Source organism: Orbicella faveolata, unplaced genomic scaffold (assembly GCF_042242905.1).
Source record: "Orbicella faveolata isolate gen_17 unplaced genomic scaffold, um_ofav_v1 contig_13, whole genome shotgun sequence".
NCBI lineage: Eukaryota > Metazoa > Cnidaria > Anthozoa > Scleractinia > Merulinidae > Orbicella > Orbicella faveolata.
Window position 1 is genome coordinate 17,392,501 of NW_028301540.1, and position 14,381 is coordinate 17,406,881.

Here is a 14,381-nt window from a genome sequence, read left to right on the forward strand (position 1 = left end):
TTGGAAAAAGATTTGAGGCCATCCAGTATCTCCAAGCTTACTGACGGTATGATAGTCCATGCCTCAGACATGACGAAAGAGGTGTACACTATCACAGTTTCTTCAAATGGTCATGTCTTGAGCGGATCAGTAACACCATTGCTTTCATATCCAGAAAGATGCCAGCATGTTCAAAGTATGTGCCTTAGGAGTCAAAATTAACTCTTCCTTGGAGACACCAAGGGTTTTTGGCAGTTCAGCATGGCCCAGAAAACCTTGGAGAGTTGTTGTTCTTCAGAGTGATCCCCTCCCATTGTTTGCATACATTCTATCTCTGCACTCCAAGATGGAAGCATAGCCTTTACAGACCAAGACAGCAGACAGCTTAAAATACTACAAAGTGGGGGTGCAGTGAAAGTAATCGTTGGGACCGGGGAGGAGAGCAACAAAAGTGGCTCTGGAAGTCATTCCATATTTGGCCAACCAGTGGGCATCTGCACCGAAGGAGCTGGCATATTTGTAACTGATGGCCAAATCGGTACAATTAAGCTAGTAACAAATCTCAAAGGAACTATTGAGTTTTTGGAGAACCTCGGAAAGATGTACCGTGCATTCTCAGTGCATCACAAGTACCAACAACACAAGAATTGTACACTCAAGGAAGCACACCAGATGGTCAAGGCAGTTTCTTCTTACTACAATGGAACTGTTGAAAACATGAAATAAAGAAACAGTATACCAAGCAAAACCAATGGTCCACAGGGAACTATTGCTGCCAAAACAGTTGTATCCCGCAGTCTGTCTCGAGAGGCTAGATAAAAACACTGACATATTGAGTCCAAGATTCTCCATTAAGCCAGAGGTTTGCCTCACAATTCAGGTTGAAAATGTACATGCTGTCAGCCACTTCAAGCACCCGACTTGTACTCTACTGGAATATGCCAGGGACTTTGGCAACAACATGAGAGTCTCTGAAACAAGCAACAAAGTGGTCGGCCTACTGCTTCACTCATGCTAGCTCGTACTATCCGGTTCCCAAGACAAAGGTACCCCTAACAGATATCCCAAAGATAAAGCGTCTTCCTGTACTTGCTATGACTAAGCAGGACCAGGATTACATGCGCCAGTGGGCCAGCAAGCATGGCAAAGCCATCAGACAGCTCTCAGTTCATCAGAACAGCACCAAGCATGTAGCAGGGACTCTTCCTCTAAACATGTATAGGAAAGAGCTACCTGTTGGCGAAAGAGTCACCAAAGAACCCAGTTCAGCTGATGATATAGGTGACCGGCTGTGAGAGTATGAGTCCAACTCCAGCAAAGAACAAGACAGTTCCAGCCACGAAGAAGATGCAGTCGAGGCTGTTCCTGTAAACTTCCTATCAAAGACAGTGTGCACACATACAGGATGACAGATCACACTGTCATATTGCGCTATTTCATCATACTGAGGTACAAAAAGCTATTTCTTTTTTGCAGAAGCCTTAAAAACATGCGTAAATTCAAAAATATCAATTGAAAGGACCAATCTACATCTTACATTTAATAGCTATTGTACAAATTAGGCTTTTTAATGTATTGTTTTTCATTCTGGGAAAGAAAAACTGGGATTCGGGATACTGATGAAAAACGTGCAGGACGCAGGATTCTCGTGAAAAAGGAACAGGACTGCGGGATCAGGACCCCCCCTTCCAGACCATCGAATATGAAATCCAATTGCCTGTTGGTGCCTATGTCCGTACAGAAATAGAACATGGAGGGAAAGACCCAAATGAAATCCTTTGCCTGGTTCCAGATGATCTGGGAGACTTTTATGAGGATCAAACCATGTCCTGTAGATCATTGAAAAAGAGTTACAAAGTGTGTGACGTGGTTGGTAAACCGATCGCACAAGTTCAGTATTTTCTCAGTGAGACCTTCACAGAACTATTGAAGAATGGCAGAGTACAGACAGTGGAAGGGTAATATAGCTTTTTATCGATTTTTGTATTGGTAGTTTGTACAGTTATATGGTGATCAAAATAATGTAGCATGTTATGAGCAATATGATTGTAATCTGGCTGATCAGAACATGGTTCCCTTTGTAATTTCACAGCATCGTGGGAAATCCGACCGCTAGCAAGAAGCCTCCAACATCACAGAAATGGGCTATGCATAATAGGGAAGGAGGGGGTGCAGTTATACCTTGCACTTGGAAGCTGATTGTGAGTGACACTGATGATACTGACAGGGTGCAACAAAGGATCCAAGCTACCCTAAAGAGAATGGAGAACACAGGGCTCAGCATAGAAAGGATTGAGGTGAATGCGGCTAGTTATAAATTATATTAGTGATTTATGGATCCCAAGTCACTGAAACTGGCCTGGGTTAGCCTGCAAAATAGATGTGTAGACTTATTTCTCTCTTTAACTTCAGCCCAGCAAATTCATAAAGAAACAAAAGAGAGTGTGGCGGTAATAGCGACTCCAGTTAAGGTAAGTTTTAAGCCATGCTGCCTCCTGCATTTCATTCTAGTAAGCAGTGAGTTGTGAATGATTATTTCAAGAAATCGAGAGAGCAGTACTGCAAAACTTTGATTTTTCACTAGCAACAGCTCTACATCTGCTAATGTTTTGTTTTGCCACATAGGACATCTACCCAGTGGTGAAGACAAAATAATCCCATGCAATGATTCAGCTGCTCAAGATGGAGAAATGCACAGAGAAATATGCCACCTGCATTTGTAAGCTGTTTATCTACGAGTACTAAAAACCTAGATGTACTCTCCTCTACCTGTTTCCTATCATAATTTTGAAATCCACAGGTAGCATGTACAATTTATTTGACAGTTGCGTAGCTGTAACATGACCGATCATGATTTTTCGCCATTTATTTGAAATGATCACGTATGAGCTTGGGTGCAAAATTGCTAGATTGATTGTTGCAATTCTTAAGTTGGAATTAAAGCAACCTTCACACAAGGGCACTTTACTTAACCTATCAATACCTAAATCAACCACATCAACTGAACCGAAAGTATTAGCTATGCTGTAGCACAACCACAAGAATAATACATTGATTCAAGTACAGCATTTGACACGGTCAATCACTCTACTCTGTTATCCAAACTTGACTCATATGGTATTTGAAGCATTGAAAATCAGTGGTTTAAGTCTTACTTGAGCAACAGGAAACAAAAGGTATTTGTTAATGGTATCGAGTGTAGTTCTCTTTTAATAAGCTCAGGTGTACCGCAAGGGTCGATTTTAGGTCCTTTTCTTTTTCTAATTTATATTAATGATATTGTTAAATCAACCAACTACTTCTCCGTAACACTATTTGCTGATGACACTTCTTTAACTGCGACTGGTAAAGATTTAGACGTACTTTTACATAGAATAAACTCTGAATTGCCTGCTATTTATGAATGGTTGTGCTCAAACAGATTAACCTTGAATTTAAGTAAGACAAAATACCTGGTTTTTCAACCACGACAAAAAAGAAATTATAATTTACATATCCCTCTTAAACTAGCAGACCGGTACCTAGAACAGTCTTCCAGTGTTAAATATTTAGGACTCATTATTGATTGCTCACTGTCTTGGCACGACCATATCGATTATATAAGTAATAGAATTAGGAAAAGTGTAAATGTTATTGCAAAACTAAAACCCTATGTGACATCCCAATCCCTAACAAGTATTTATTATGCACTTATATATCCCTATTTAACTTATGGTTGCGTACTGTGGGGTAATAATTACGAGGCTCCATTGTCACAATTGGTGAGACTACAAAACAAAGTTATTAGAATTATCAACAATGTGCCACTTCGTGAACATATTACTCCCCATTATGTAAACCTTGGTCTTATTAAGCTTCCTGACATTGTTAAATTATATACCTGCCAGCTATTTTATGACCACTTGATTGATGAAAAACTGTCTAATTACACCTCATCTCTGGTATCTGAGCAACATAACTATGTTACTTGAAGTGCATTCCTACAACACTTAAATCCCGGTTTCTCCAGAATAAATATAAGGAAATTTTGTCCCACTGTTATTGGATGTTACTATTGGAATGACCTTCCTTTATCTATACGTAACTTAGCGACTAGAAAACGTTTTAAAAAAGCACTCTTCCAGTATTATTTTGCTCAGTATTAATTAATTCATACCTCTTCCTCCCCTATGTTAAGTTAACTTTTTTACCCTAATTATTATTGTCAATTAAACAAGGGCATCTAATTAGCTTGCTAGATTTTTGCCCTTTTCCATTTCTCCTCTTACTTGTCTACTTTATATTTATCTTTGTAATTTTAGAATGGAATAAATAAATAAAATGAAAATGAAATGAAATGAAAATACATTAGCACTAATTCAAACTCATTCCTGGCTAAAGGATATTCAAAGACATTTCTGTCCCATCTGCAAGCTTTTGATCTTGGCCAGTAATAAAATGAATATGGATTGCTGTGATCACAGTACAGTCTTCACAAAGGTTTGCTTTATATAATTGCAAATGAGACAACTCGAGCTGCTATGAACTGATAACACGCGCTGCCACCAGAAGAGAAATGCAAGTTTCGTCGCAACTTCTACTAGGAGATGTCAAAGCTACGTGTGTCTTTCTGCAAGCATTTAATCCCAGCCAGTAATAAACGTAAATAGGCCTGTTGGATTGTTACAGTTCAATACTGATGAGAATAGCTTCGTTTTCACTTGCTCCACAGTTACACAGTCAGATAATGGCAACATAATATAGGCCTCACATCACGTGACTCCAAATTCACACCCTGATTAGACTGTTTGTTTTGGTCTGCAGACCAAAACATTTCCAAAAGCAGAAATGCTCTGGACTGTATACCATTTAGCATTAGCTGACAAATATAGTTACAGTAATATTAGTTACCTTTAAATGTATAAAATGTGATGCAACATTCATACATACATACATACAAACACACATTTTTTTAGGTGGCCAAAATTAGCTAATATCATCGAGAACACAAAATACTATACTTATAAGGCAGATAAATGCAATTTACCAGACTTAATAACAAAGAGCGCTTGCGTTCCCCTGGTAGTCAGCGCTGTTGACACAGATGCGCATGTGTCGCAATTCTACATGCTCATGGATCGTAGCCTGGTGTACATACAGGAGGCGTTTTCTGACGTTTTTTGTAGTGTGGCAGCTCATCACCAGGGCAGTTCCCCACCTACCCCTTTCCCTCCCTCTTTCCACTGTTTCAACAGTGTGACGGGTGCCTGTTCCTCTTACTGCGTGGGGGCTCATGGCTGGGTTGCCAGGATTTGCCAGTCAAGGTAGCAGTCTTCATCTAGGAGCTGGCTGCCAATAGTGGAAGCTCCTGGATGTCTCAGGCACCCAACCTCCATTTTTGCAATGCAGTTGTTAACAATATATATACTAAAAAATTATAAATGTGCTAAACTATGTACATAATAAAACTAGATACAAGTTGCAATGCTACTGATAAGAGTCAAACTGTAATATTTTTCGCTTAAAGTCCATAAAAGTAGAAGTTCTGAGCAGGTCCGGAAGAGAGTTCCATAATTTAGCAGCTAAATATGAAAAAGAATGCAGGCCTTAAGTTGACTATGGGTTGTAGAGTGCAGAGTAAACTTAAATATCTTGGACAGCTATTGAAAAAAGACTTTTATATAGTATAACTAAAAACCTTTTAGGGCGTCTTAAGGCATCGCTTTTTTTTTTCGTTTAGCGTTGAATGCATTTCTTTATATTGGGTCAGTCGGTCAGATTAAAAAAAACCTGAGTTAAAAAAATTGCCAGTTGCTGAATAGGAGGCCTGGTACCCCAGCATCATTGCTGTGGAGCCTGGAAACAACAAGACATGAACCCAAAATCAATATGGTGGAAAAGTTGGTTGATGTTATTGTAAAATTAAGACTGTCACAATGTGGGAAAAAGGATCAACCACCAAATCTCCTATGCAACATACCAACATCCCTCACTTTTCAGCAATTGCTTGAAAAGGAAGTCCCGGATATATCAAATGTTACGGCTTCGTGCCAGGCTGGTTTTAAGAAACATGGTGAGCAATTACCTACAGACTTCATAGATGTGAGACTGAATGACTCGATTGGTAAACTTCACATTACTGGATCCAACTTCGTCGAATATTGTATCAAAGAGCAGGAACAACATGAAGAACAGCCACCACCAAAACAAAGTGTGTTTCAGGTGACGATGACTGCTGCCCTCGTGAAAGAGCTCCCTCCACAAGTCAACGAAAAGAATTCTTTTGATGCCCTCTGCAACCGGTTAAGTCTTGAATGTTTTCCTGGACAGAGACATACTGGAATTTTTCACACTGAGTTGGCGATGAGGATGACGTCAAAAGTTAATATTTACATATTTGGATTAACAAAATGCACAATATACTGTAAAAAATGTTCCTGTTTTTCTCTATTGCTTTTACTATGCTCATTTTTCAGATTAAAAGAATTATTTAGAGTGAAAAGTGGTTTAACTACGTTATTTAAAAAAAAAATGCCAAAACTTTGGGTCGCTCAATACAGAGGTTGATCAAAAATGTACTAAAACGTTGATTGTTTCCTAACACTGATGTTGCTCTTTCATATTGTCTCCCAAAGGTATTTAACACACACACACTTAACACTTGTCTTAGGGATTGCTACCCTTTGAAAATTGTACAATACTCGTAGAAATCTTCCAAGGGCACACCTAGCTAATGGTAATACAATCCTAGGATCGGATTAACTCGCAAAGAGACATACAAGGCGTCAGTGCACAAATCAACAGTTGCCATCACTTGCCCCCTCCAGACACCCATCTTTTTAATTCTTCTTTCAAGGGAGTAGCCCGGGGCTCTTGAAATTACCTAATTTTCAAGGTATTTCTCCTCTGTTGCAGTGACTGCTTTCCCCTCCCTACCACTCACTTTCACATTGAAACATGGGAGCAGCTACAGACTGCACGAGCAGCTACAGACTGCACGAGCAGCTACAGACTGCACGAGCAACTACAGTGTATCTGAAGATGCAAATTAAGTGGTCAGGTATTCTGAAGATTAGCCGAGAAATCATCCACCGGATTCAAACGCACAGCCCACGAGCGTACAAAGACCGAGAAACGTAGTTTTTTCTTAAACAAATAAATAAATAAATAAATGATAGACATGCTCACCTTGAGAATAGTAAAATTCCTAAAATAGTAAAATGCCAGCGCACCACACAAGGCGTAAAAAAGCCCACAGTCAGTTGCACGATGTCATTTGAGATTTTTTGCACAAGTCCACTGATGTTAAGCCTTCCGCTGCCTTGTTCAAGGACACTATTTGGAAGAAAGGCTTACGGTTGAAGGATAATGAATTTTCGTTCTCTTCCAAAGTGTTTACTACTGAGCTTCCCGTCTTTCCAAAACATGTGGCCAAACCCAGCTGAGGTTGAGCAAAATATCCCGGATTCAAAACAAGGATTTGTTTGGGGACCTCTGCGGGGGGTCCAAAGCAGAGCTCACCCAGTCCTCTCTCAGTTTTTAGGCCTTTGGTTCGACTAAGGTTTGACTACAGGTTTGAGAGGTTTTGATTGTTTCATCGTTGCCAATCTGCAAAGTTAAAAAGCACAATGTCCAAGGCTCCACCAGGTTAGACAGAAAAATGTACAGTGAAGGTTGATTCTATTTAAAGTAGCACGATTTATATGTATTGTGTTCTATGTAAAGAAAAAAAATCCTGTTTACTTTTTCCTGTTTCGTTGGAGCTGCTCGAGCTACGTTAGACGCCATTTTGAAAGTTTTCGTCGTTTATCAAACGAAATTCTAACAGGAAAGGAACAGAGATGAATTGAAGGGAATAACGAGTGAATACTCAGCCTCAAGAGAAGTTCTGTAATGCATGTTTTAAGCAAATTTGTATCAGATATAGTGTTTTTTTCATTCCTGACGAAGCTGCTAAGTGTAAGCTTAATCATTAATGAATGATAAGTTATTGATTGTCATTAATTGGTTTTAATAGATGAAATTCAACAGATCTTCATCTCTGCTGGGTCTTTTTAATGATATCTTAGTCTTAAACAATATGCATGACCTAGATTTCCATCCCCTATAGCTAACACAGCGTTCCAACCTAATACACACTGTCTAACCTCAAGGACAATGTCTGCTACTCTGTAAATACAACGGTCTTTTCCCGAATTAGGACTAGGTGTAAAAAGAAGATCTCATCAAGGGCTATTGAAATCTAGAAATAAAACTGGAGGTAGCCACTCCTTTTTGAGTGAAAATTAGCCTTGATTATTTTGGAAAAAAAATGTTGACATAAGAATTTTTTTCTAAAAGAGAATGATAAATATTCCCAGATTTTCTTAGAATTTGCCTTTACACACACAAAAGCACGCATATTTGTCTTCATACTACATAGCAACTGGTGATTGCTTTATTTTCAATGAAAAAAACTGTCACAATGACACCAGCAGCATCTGTGGTAGCTCACCTCAGGGTTGGTGAAAATACAGCTCAACCCCTATTAAACAGCCACCCTCGGGGAAATGGATAGTGGCCACTTAAAGGGGGTTGGTCACTTAATAGAGGTAAAAACAAAAGGAAAGCCCTCATCAGGACTTTGATTACTGGCCACCTAATAGGGGTGGCCGTTTAATAGGTGGCCGCTTAAAAGGGGTTTGACTGTACTATCTAAATAGCTTTGCACACAACCAGAAACTAATCACAAGTTGAATAGACTTGCTACTTCCAGTTGGTAAAATAAAAAGTAGGAGTAACAGTTTCCGACACTTTAAATTTTCTAAAATTTAGAGTGGCCCTGAACCCCATGTGCAGAATTTTTTTAATTTTGCCAAAAGTTGCAGCTTATCCTGCTAATCAAAATTCAAGAACAAAAAGTGGGGTCACTGAGCTCGTTTTTTAGTTATTAGTAGTTGAAGCTAGAATTAAAAGGTGTTTTAAGCTGGTCAGACTATTGCTATGGTAACCTGTTGTGTCGCGAAAATGACAACAATGTGTTTACCAATAATTGGGCAGCTTTTTGGTATCATGATATTTGCATTATAAACTGATAAACAGTTATTATAATGACTCATCAAAATTTAAGTCTTGGAAAGTGTTGGAAACTGTTTTGAGCCGCCGTAAGGTGGTTTACTTACTTACTTTGGCCCAGTGCTCCTTCTGAAGCATAGGTTACCAACAATATTCCACCATTCTTCTCAGTCCTGAGCTATCCTTTCGTAGACAAGTTTTTTCCAAGTGTGTCCAGTCCTTTTGATTTCCTTTTCCATCTCCAATTACCAGGTGTTCTGTGGTCTCCCTCTCTCTCTTTGACCTTGGGGGTTGCAGTTCAGGGCTTGATAGCCAATGCTACTAGATGGTGTGCATAGCGTATGGCCAAGCCATCTCCATCTCCCTTGCCCATAGGTTTTCTGGCCAGTGTATTCTTAGGATTCTACATAAGCACTTATTGATGAAGCTCTGGATCCTCTTCGTAGATGTCTTGGTTGTCTGCCGCGTTTCTGCTCCATAAAACAATACCCGCTTAACGTTTGAGTTAAACAAACATACCTTGGTGGATGTGCCAATTTATCTGGAGTTCCATACCTTTTTCAGTTTATTGAATGCTGCTCATGCCTTGCCAATCCTAGTTTTCACTTAAGGACGTTCACCTAAATATTTTTCAACATTGATTTTTTTCTGAGACTTTTACCACTGTAAGATGATGAGTTAGTTATGTCAGAAATAAAAAAAAATGGGAGGTCACTGACTTCGTTTTGGAGGGAACATGCCCAGAAGAACACCCTAAATCTGAAAAAATCACACTTTGTTAGCGAATAAGGCCACAGTGCCTGTAAGCCCCAAAATATTGCAATTAGATCTTTGAAGGGAAATGTTCTCTGCCAAATATTGTTTAAGTGGACCTATTAAGTGAATTTAGTCAACTGGTGAGGTTCCTTAAAGAACAAGTTCGCATTTAGCAACCATAGTTTCACATGCCTTGCAGGCGCAAGGTGGCAGGATTCGATGTCCCATAACTTCCAACATTGATTTTTTGTTCATTTTTGGACAACGTGGAGATAATTGTAAATAAAATCTGTTTCTGGAAAGAAAAGTAGGGGTCACCAAATGTCCAAGATCGTTAAATCCAAGCAAAGCTAGAACAATGGCCATCAGCCCTATCATTGTTCATTTTAGTACTCAGCTCACACGCTTAATGCATGACATGGCGTGTGAATTTGCATATGCAGTAAGGATACGCAGAAACAATTAGCACGAACATCCTTAAGGTAGCTTACTATAGGTCTATCAAGTCCCAGTCACATGCACTTCAATTGTCTGCCTGACATCACTATTAGTTGCATTACCAAATTGAGGCAAGTGATCCTAAGACGAAATGCACTTGAATTGCATAATTAAAGCATCTTGCCATATCTGTAGCGGTAGCTTCAAACTGCCTGGAAACGTATGTAAGGTGGTTCCTCTGAAGTGCATTGTGCATCCCTACTGCATATAATTTTATGCATAATTAGTGCACACATGAGCACATGCAGATATGCAGCAACAAGAGATTTCCGTTATCACTGTTCCAAAAAAAATACCGTAAAAAAGATAGGTCACTGTGCTCACAAAAGAGATATTGTGGGCCAATTGTGGCATAGGAGACACCAACTGCTTGCAGGATAGGTTGTGTTACTCCCTCAAGGTCCTCAAGGCTGTAGTAGGACACCTTAAACAGGGGAGTAAAATGAAGGGATTTTATCTTACCAGTAAATGTCGTCAGAGTTTGAAGGCCTCAGTGGTATTACCCCAATTTACGCCAATCAAATGTTGTAAATAGTCCACAGAAATTATTTACAAGAATCTGTCTCCACACGTTTGACACCATTTAGAAACAAGTTCAAGTTTAATGGTAACTGCATGAATCATTACCCAGGTTCCTACCCAAAGCAAGTGGGGCAATACCCAACACAGCAGCCATCACCAGCTTATCCGACTCAGCCACAGCAGATGCAATACCAGCCACCAGGACAGTATGGTGCTCCAGGACAACTGTATGGGGTCCCTCCTCCACCATACAGTGAGGCACCACCACAAGCTGCACCCAGTGGCATGTACAATGTAAGTTACCAGCAAAGTTATAGGAGAATGTAGGAGAATGTAAACATCTTGATTAAAAATTAATTCTCTTATTTCCATAGAGGTCACTCAATGTGAATTGTGCTTACTTTGTCTTAAATTCTTCTGATTTTGAATGTAAGAGAACACTTGGCAATGAGGTTATCGATCCACTGATTTGAAGATTAGAACTCTTCATCTAGAACATCTTCCAAAGATCTCAGGTAATGAGGTCACGTCAAATTGTCAAGTCATCTATAGAAGTTATGAAAATCCACGGGACAAGCATCTCATACTTTGACTCAGAAAATGTGGCTGGTTCATAACTAGGCAATAGTTAGATCAGAGTGCAATGTAAAATACACCAGAGAAAGATTAGACCCTTTGTAAATAGAAAGATATTCAACGTCTCTCCATTTCTAAAATACTTACTAAAAAATCCAGAAAGTTATCTTTAGGTAGTCCATTGAAAAAGCAGGCACCTACATGATAAGTGTTTTACGGCATAATTTTATATTATTATAAGTCAGGCTAGCTCATTTTGTTGAGATCTTGGCTCATCTGTTAAGTGTGTACAGTAAAATCATTGTTCTTACTGATGACAATGTAAATGACAACCTGGCCAGCTCATACTGAGGCAGGATCTTTGTATTGAGACACAAGGATCCCTGGCCAACTTTGCAGACATTGATGTAAACTTCCTTAAACAACAGAGCTTAGAATTTCTCTTATGAGGAAAACACCTAGAAAGTAACATTTCTGTTTGGAAATAAGATGTGCAAGGTAAAAAGCACTTCATGCAGCTGTTATAAGTGAGGAAAATAAGTGGAAGAGATTTCAATGTTACCCTTACCAGTATCTGGTTGAGATTCCTCCTTTTGTTTCTTGCTTATGGGTAGCCAATAGAAAATGGCATAAATTCTGCTGTCTGGGCTTTTGGTGGGAAAAACCTAGAGGCTTTGATGAACTCAGAGAAACTGCCATGAAATACAACCCATGGGATGTTGCAGAATATGCAGCAGCATAACCACAATACTACTCACTGAATTGTCTACCAAGATATATGAACTTGCATGTATTAAAAATTCAGTTTAGCCCTTGGGGTGCATATTAAATGTTTTTAGCTTAAATGTGGGCACTTATTGGAAACAGGATACTTACTGCTGGAGTTTTTTCTTTGCGCGAGACTAATTTCGGAGTTACGAGTACATTGTAAAGTACAAGTGTTAGTGTAGCAGGCGGTTATAACAATAGAGGTGCTTAAATAGTAAAGATACCTTCAAATTTGGCGGCATTTACTAAGGAGTTGCTTATTACAAATAGGAGGGTGCTAAATCATATCATTAACAGTACTTTGTTCACAAAAAATGAAGTGCAATGTTTTCTTTTATATGAAGCCACAACAAGTTCCAAACATGCAGCATTACCCCGGTATGGCTCCTGGAGGACACTACCCCAGACAACAGTACCCTGTGGGCCAGTATCCTGCACAGGGTCCCCCACAACCACTAGTCCATGGTTCATTTGATCCTGGTGCCAGATTTGGAGCTGGAGCAACAATTAACGTTCCGGTAAGACCAAAGATACCATATTTTAATTTTGTTCTTTTAGTTTGAATTTTCATCGTAAGGGGAGCCCACCACCGATAGTACAGAAACTGGAGAATTGTTGGGGCAAGCCTAACAAATGGACTACCTTTCTACCAAAGGTACCCAAGGCAAATCCTTGTATTTAGGATTGCATATGTATGGGCTGGTACGTTTTTTGGATACTGAAAGGGTAATCTTGCAAAATCAGTTGAAAGGGGAAACTGAGAAAACAAAACACAAACATGGCAAAAGCAACTGCTTGGACTTCTGGAACTTTTCAGACTAGAGCTGAGCTCTTTGGGCAAGTAGATATAACTTGACTTGGTTAAAATTGTAACAAAATTGTTGTGATATTTTTACAGCCTCCTCCCCCAGGATACGCTCCCAATGCAGCTCAAGTAATGGCATCTCAGGGTCAACCTGCTAATTTACAGCAGAGGCAAGCTGGTTGGTTCAGTGGTGGTAGTGGTGGGGGATATACCTTCTGGTAAAGCTCTCCAAGGATTTCTCTTGTAATTAGCTCTAAGTATTTAGAATTTAATGAATCAGGTTAATGTAGCTGCTACAAAACTCTATGTGGCGTGATTTAAAAATTGTATTGTTTTCTGGAGAATTTGTTTCCTACAAAGAAGTTACTTTCCATGTCATTGTGTTTTTTTTTTTTTGAAATAATCAACAACATTCTGCAGTAACTCGCAGGGCTTGTGGTTAGCACAGTCGACAGCCTAGCTTCTGTTACATTACTGATGTTCAGGTGTCCAGTTTCTCCAGGGAGATTGTGACTGGCCTGGTTTTAAGTACTCTCTGAATTACCCAGTACTCTGAATTACTCACAATCATCGACGTGTTGTACACTGTCAGTTCTTGTGTTCAGCAAATCAGGCACAAGAAAAGAATACTAATAGTGTACACAATAATACTTTTGAAATGTGGTAAGTTTCATAAATGTGAAGAGGCCTGTGTGCAATTAGTCAAAGCAAGGAAATCAGCAGAGAAAGAGTAGGATCTAGAGGATCTGTAGGATCTATAACTTATAAATTTACCACTGTAAATAATTGATGTCCTGTTTGTCTTATTATGTCTGTGTCTTTCTGTTTATCATCCAATGAATAAAGCAGCTGTTAAGGTCATAAGTTGCTTTGTATAAATCATGCAAGTCAACTTTTCTTGTTTCAATGTAGTGAAAAAACAAAGACTGGTGTGACAGTGAGTCTTGTCCCTTTGTGGTTTAATAGGCATTTGATATCTGCTAGCATTACTTGAACAGTTAGGATTGCCTGACTAACTGCACTTTGACACAGGGGCCCATTTCTTGAAGGTCCCGAAAGGTTTTCGCACCCGAAAAGCTGTAGCAAAAACTTGAACCTTTTAACTACAGAGCTGTTTTATTCATATATTCTTAATAAAAACAAAGGCTCTCTTCATGCAAGAAGTTTCAGGCGTATACACCTGTCTGTCTTTAAATACTGATTAACTAAAATGGCTTTTCGGGCCTGAAAAGATTCCGGGGCTTTCGAGAAACGGGCCCCAGACCTTTGGGAAAAATAATATTTTTAACTCTAACGTTCACATGGTCTGAAGTCATTTCTAAACTTAAGGAGAGTCAAACCTGGGGTATTAGGAACAAGAATACAACTGACATGTCACTTCAACAGAATATAATAACAAAGCAGCTTCTTCACTCAAAGAAAGCTATATTATGATCGGTAAATA

General features: G+C 39.2%; 2 protein-coding genes across 2 annotated transcripts in view; one reads left to right on the forward strand and one right to left on the reverse strand.

Moving 5' to 3' along the window:
* The window catches only part of LOC149115397 (uncharacterized), a 31,265-nt gene extending 23,956 nt beyond the window's left edge, over positions 1–7,309 (reverse strand). Inside the window, exons 1-2 of the mRNA XM_089284890.1 lie at positions 7,147–7,309; positions 2,161–2,231 (exon numbers count right to left, since the gene is read on the reverse strand). The gene's annotated coding sequence lies outside the window, so the exon portion shown is untranslated. The remainder of the gene's footprint in view (positions 1–2,160; positions 2,232–7,146) is intronic.
* A 179-nt stretch (positions 7,310–7,488) lies between these two features.
* LOC110054724 (DAZ-associated protein 2-like) lies at positions 7,489–13,801 on the forward strand. Its single transcript, XM_020761115.2, has 4 exons — positions 7,489–7,605; positions 10,898–11,082; positions 12,477–12,650; positions 13,031–13,801. The coding sequence occupies exons 1-4, from the start codon at positions 7,587–7,589 to the stop codon at positions 13,157–13,159; spliced, it is 507 nt and encodes a 168-aa protein (XP_020616774.1). The 5' UTR covers positions 7,489–7,586; the 3' UTR covers positions 13,160–13,801.
* Positions 13,802–14,381: the final 580 nt, after the last annotated feature.

Excerpts from the sequence above, each read along its gene's own strand:
- LOC110054724 (XM_020761115.2), top strand. Across the intron at positions 11,083-12,476 it reads CACCCAGTGGCATGTACAAT|CCACAACAAGTTCCAAACAT; the intron begins GTAAGTTACCAG and ends TTTTATATGAAG. Across the intron at positions 12,651-13,030 it reads GAGCAACAATTAACGTTCCG|CCTCCTCCCCCAGGATACGC; the intron begins GTAAGACCAAAG and ends ATATTTTTACAG.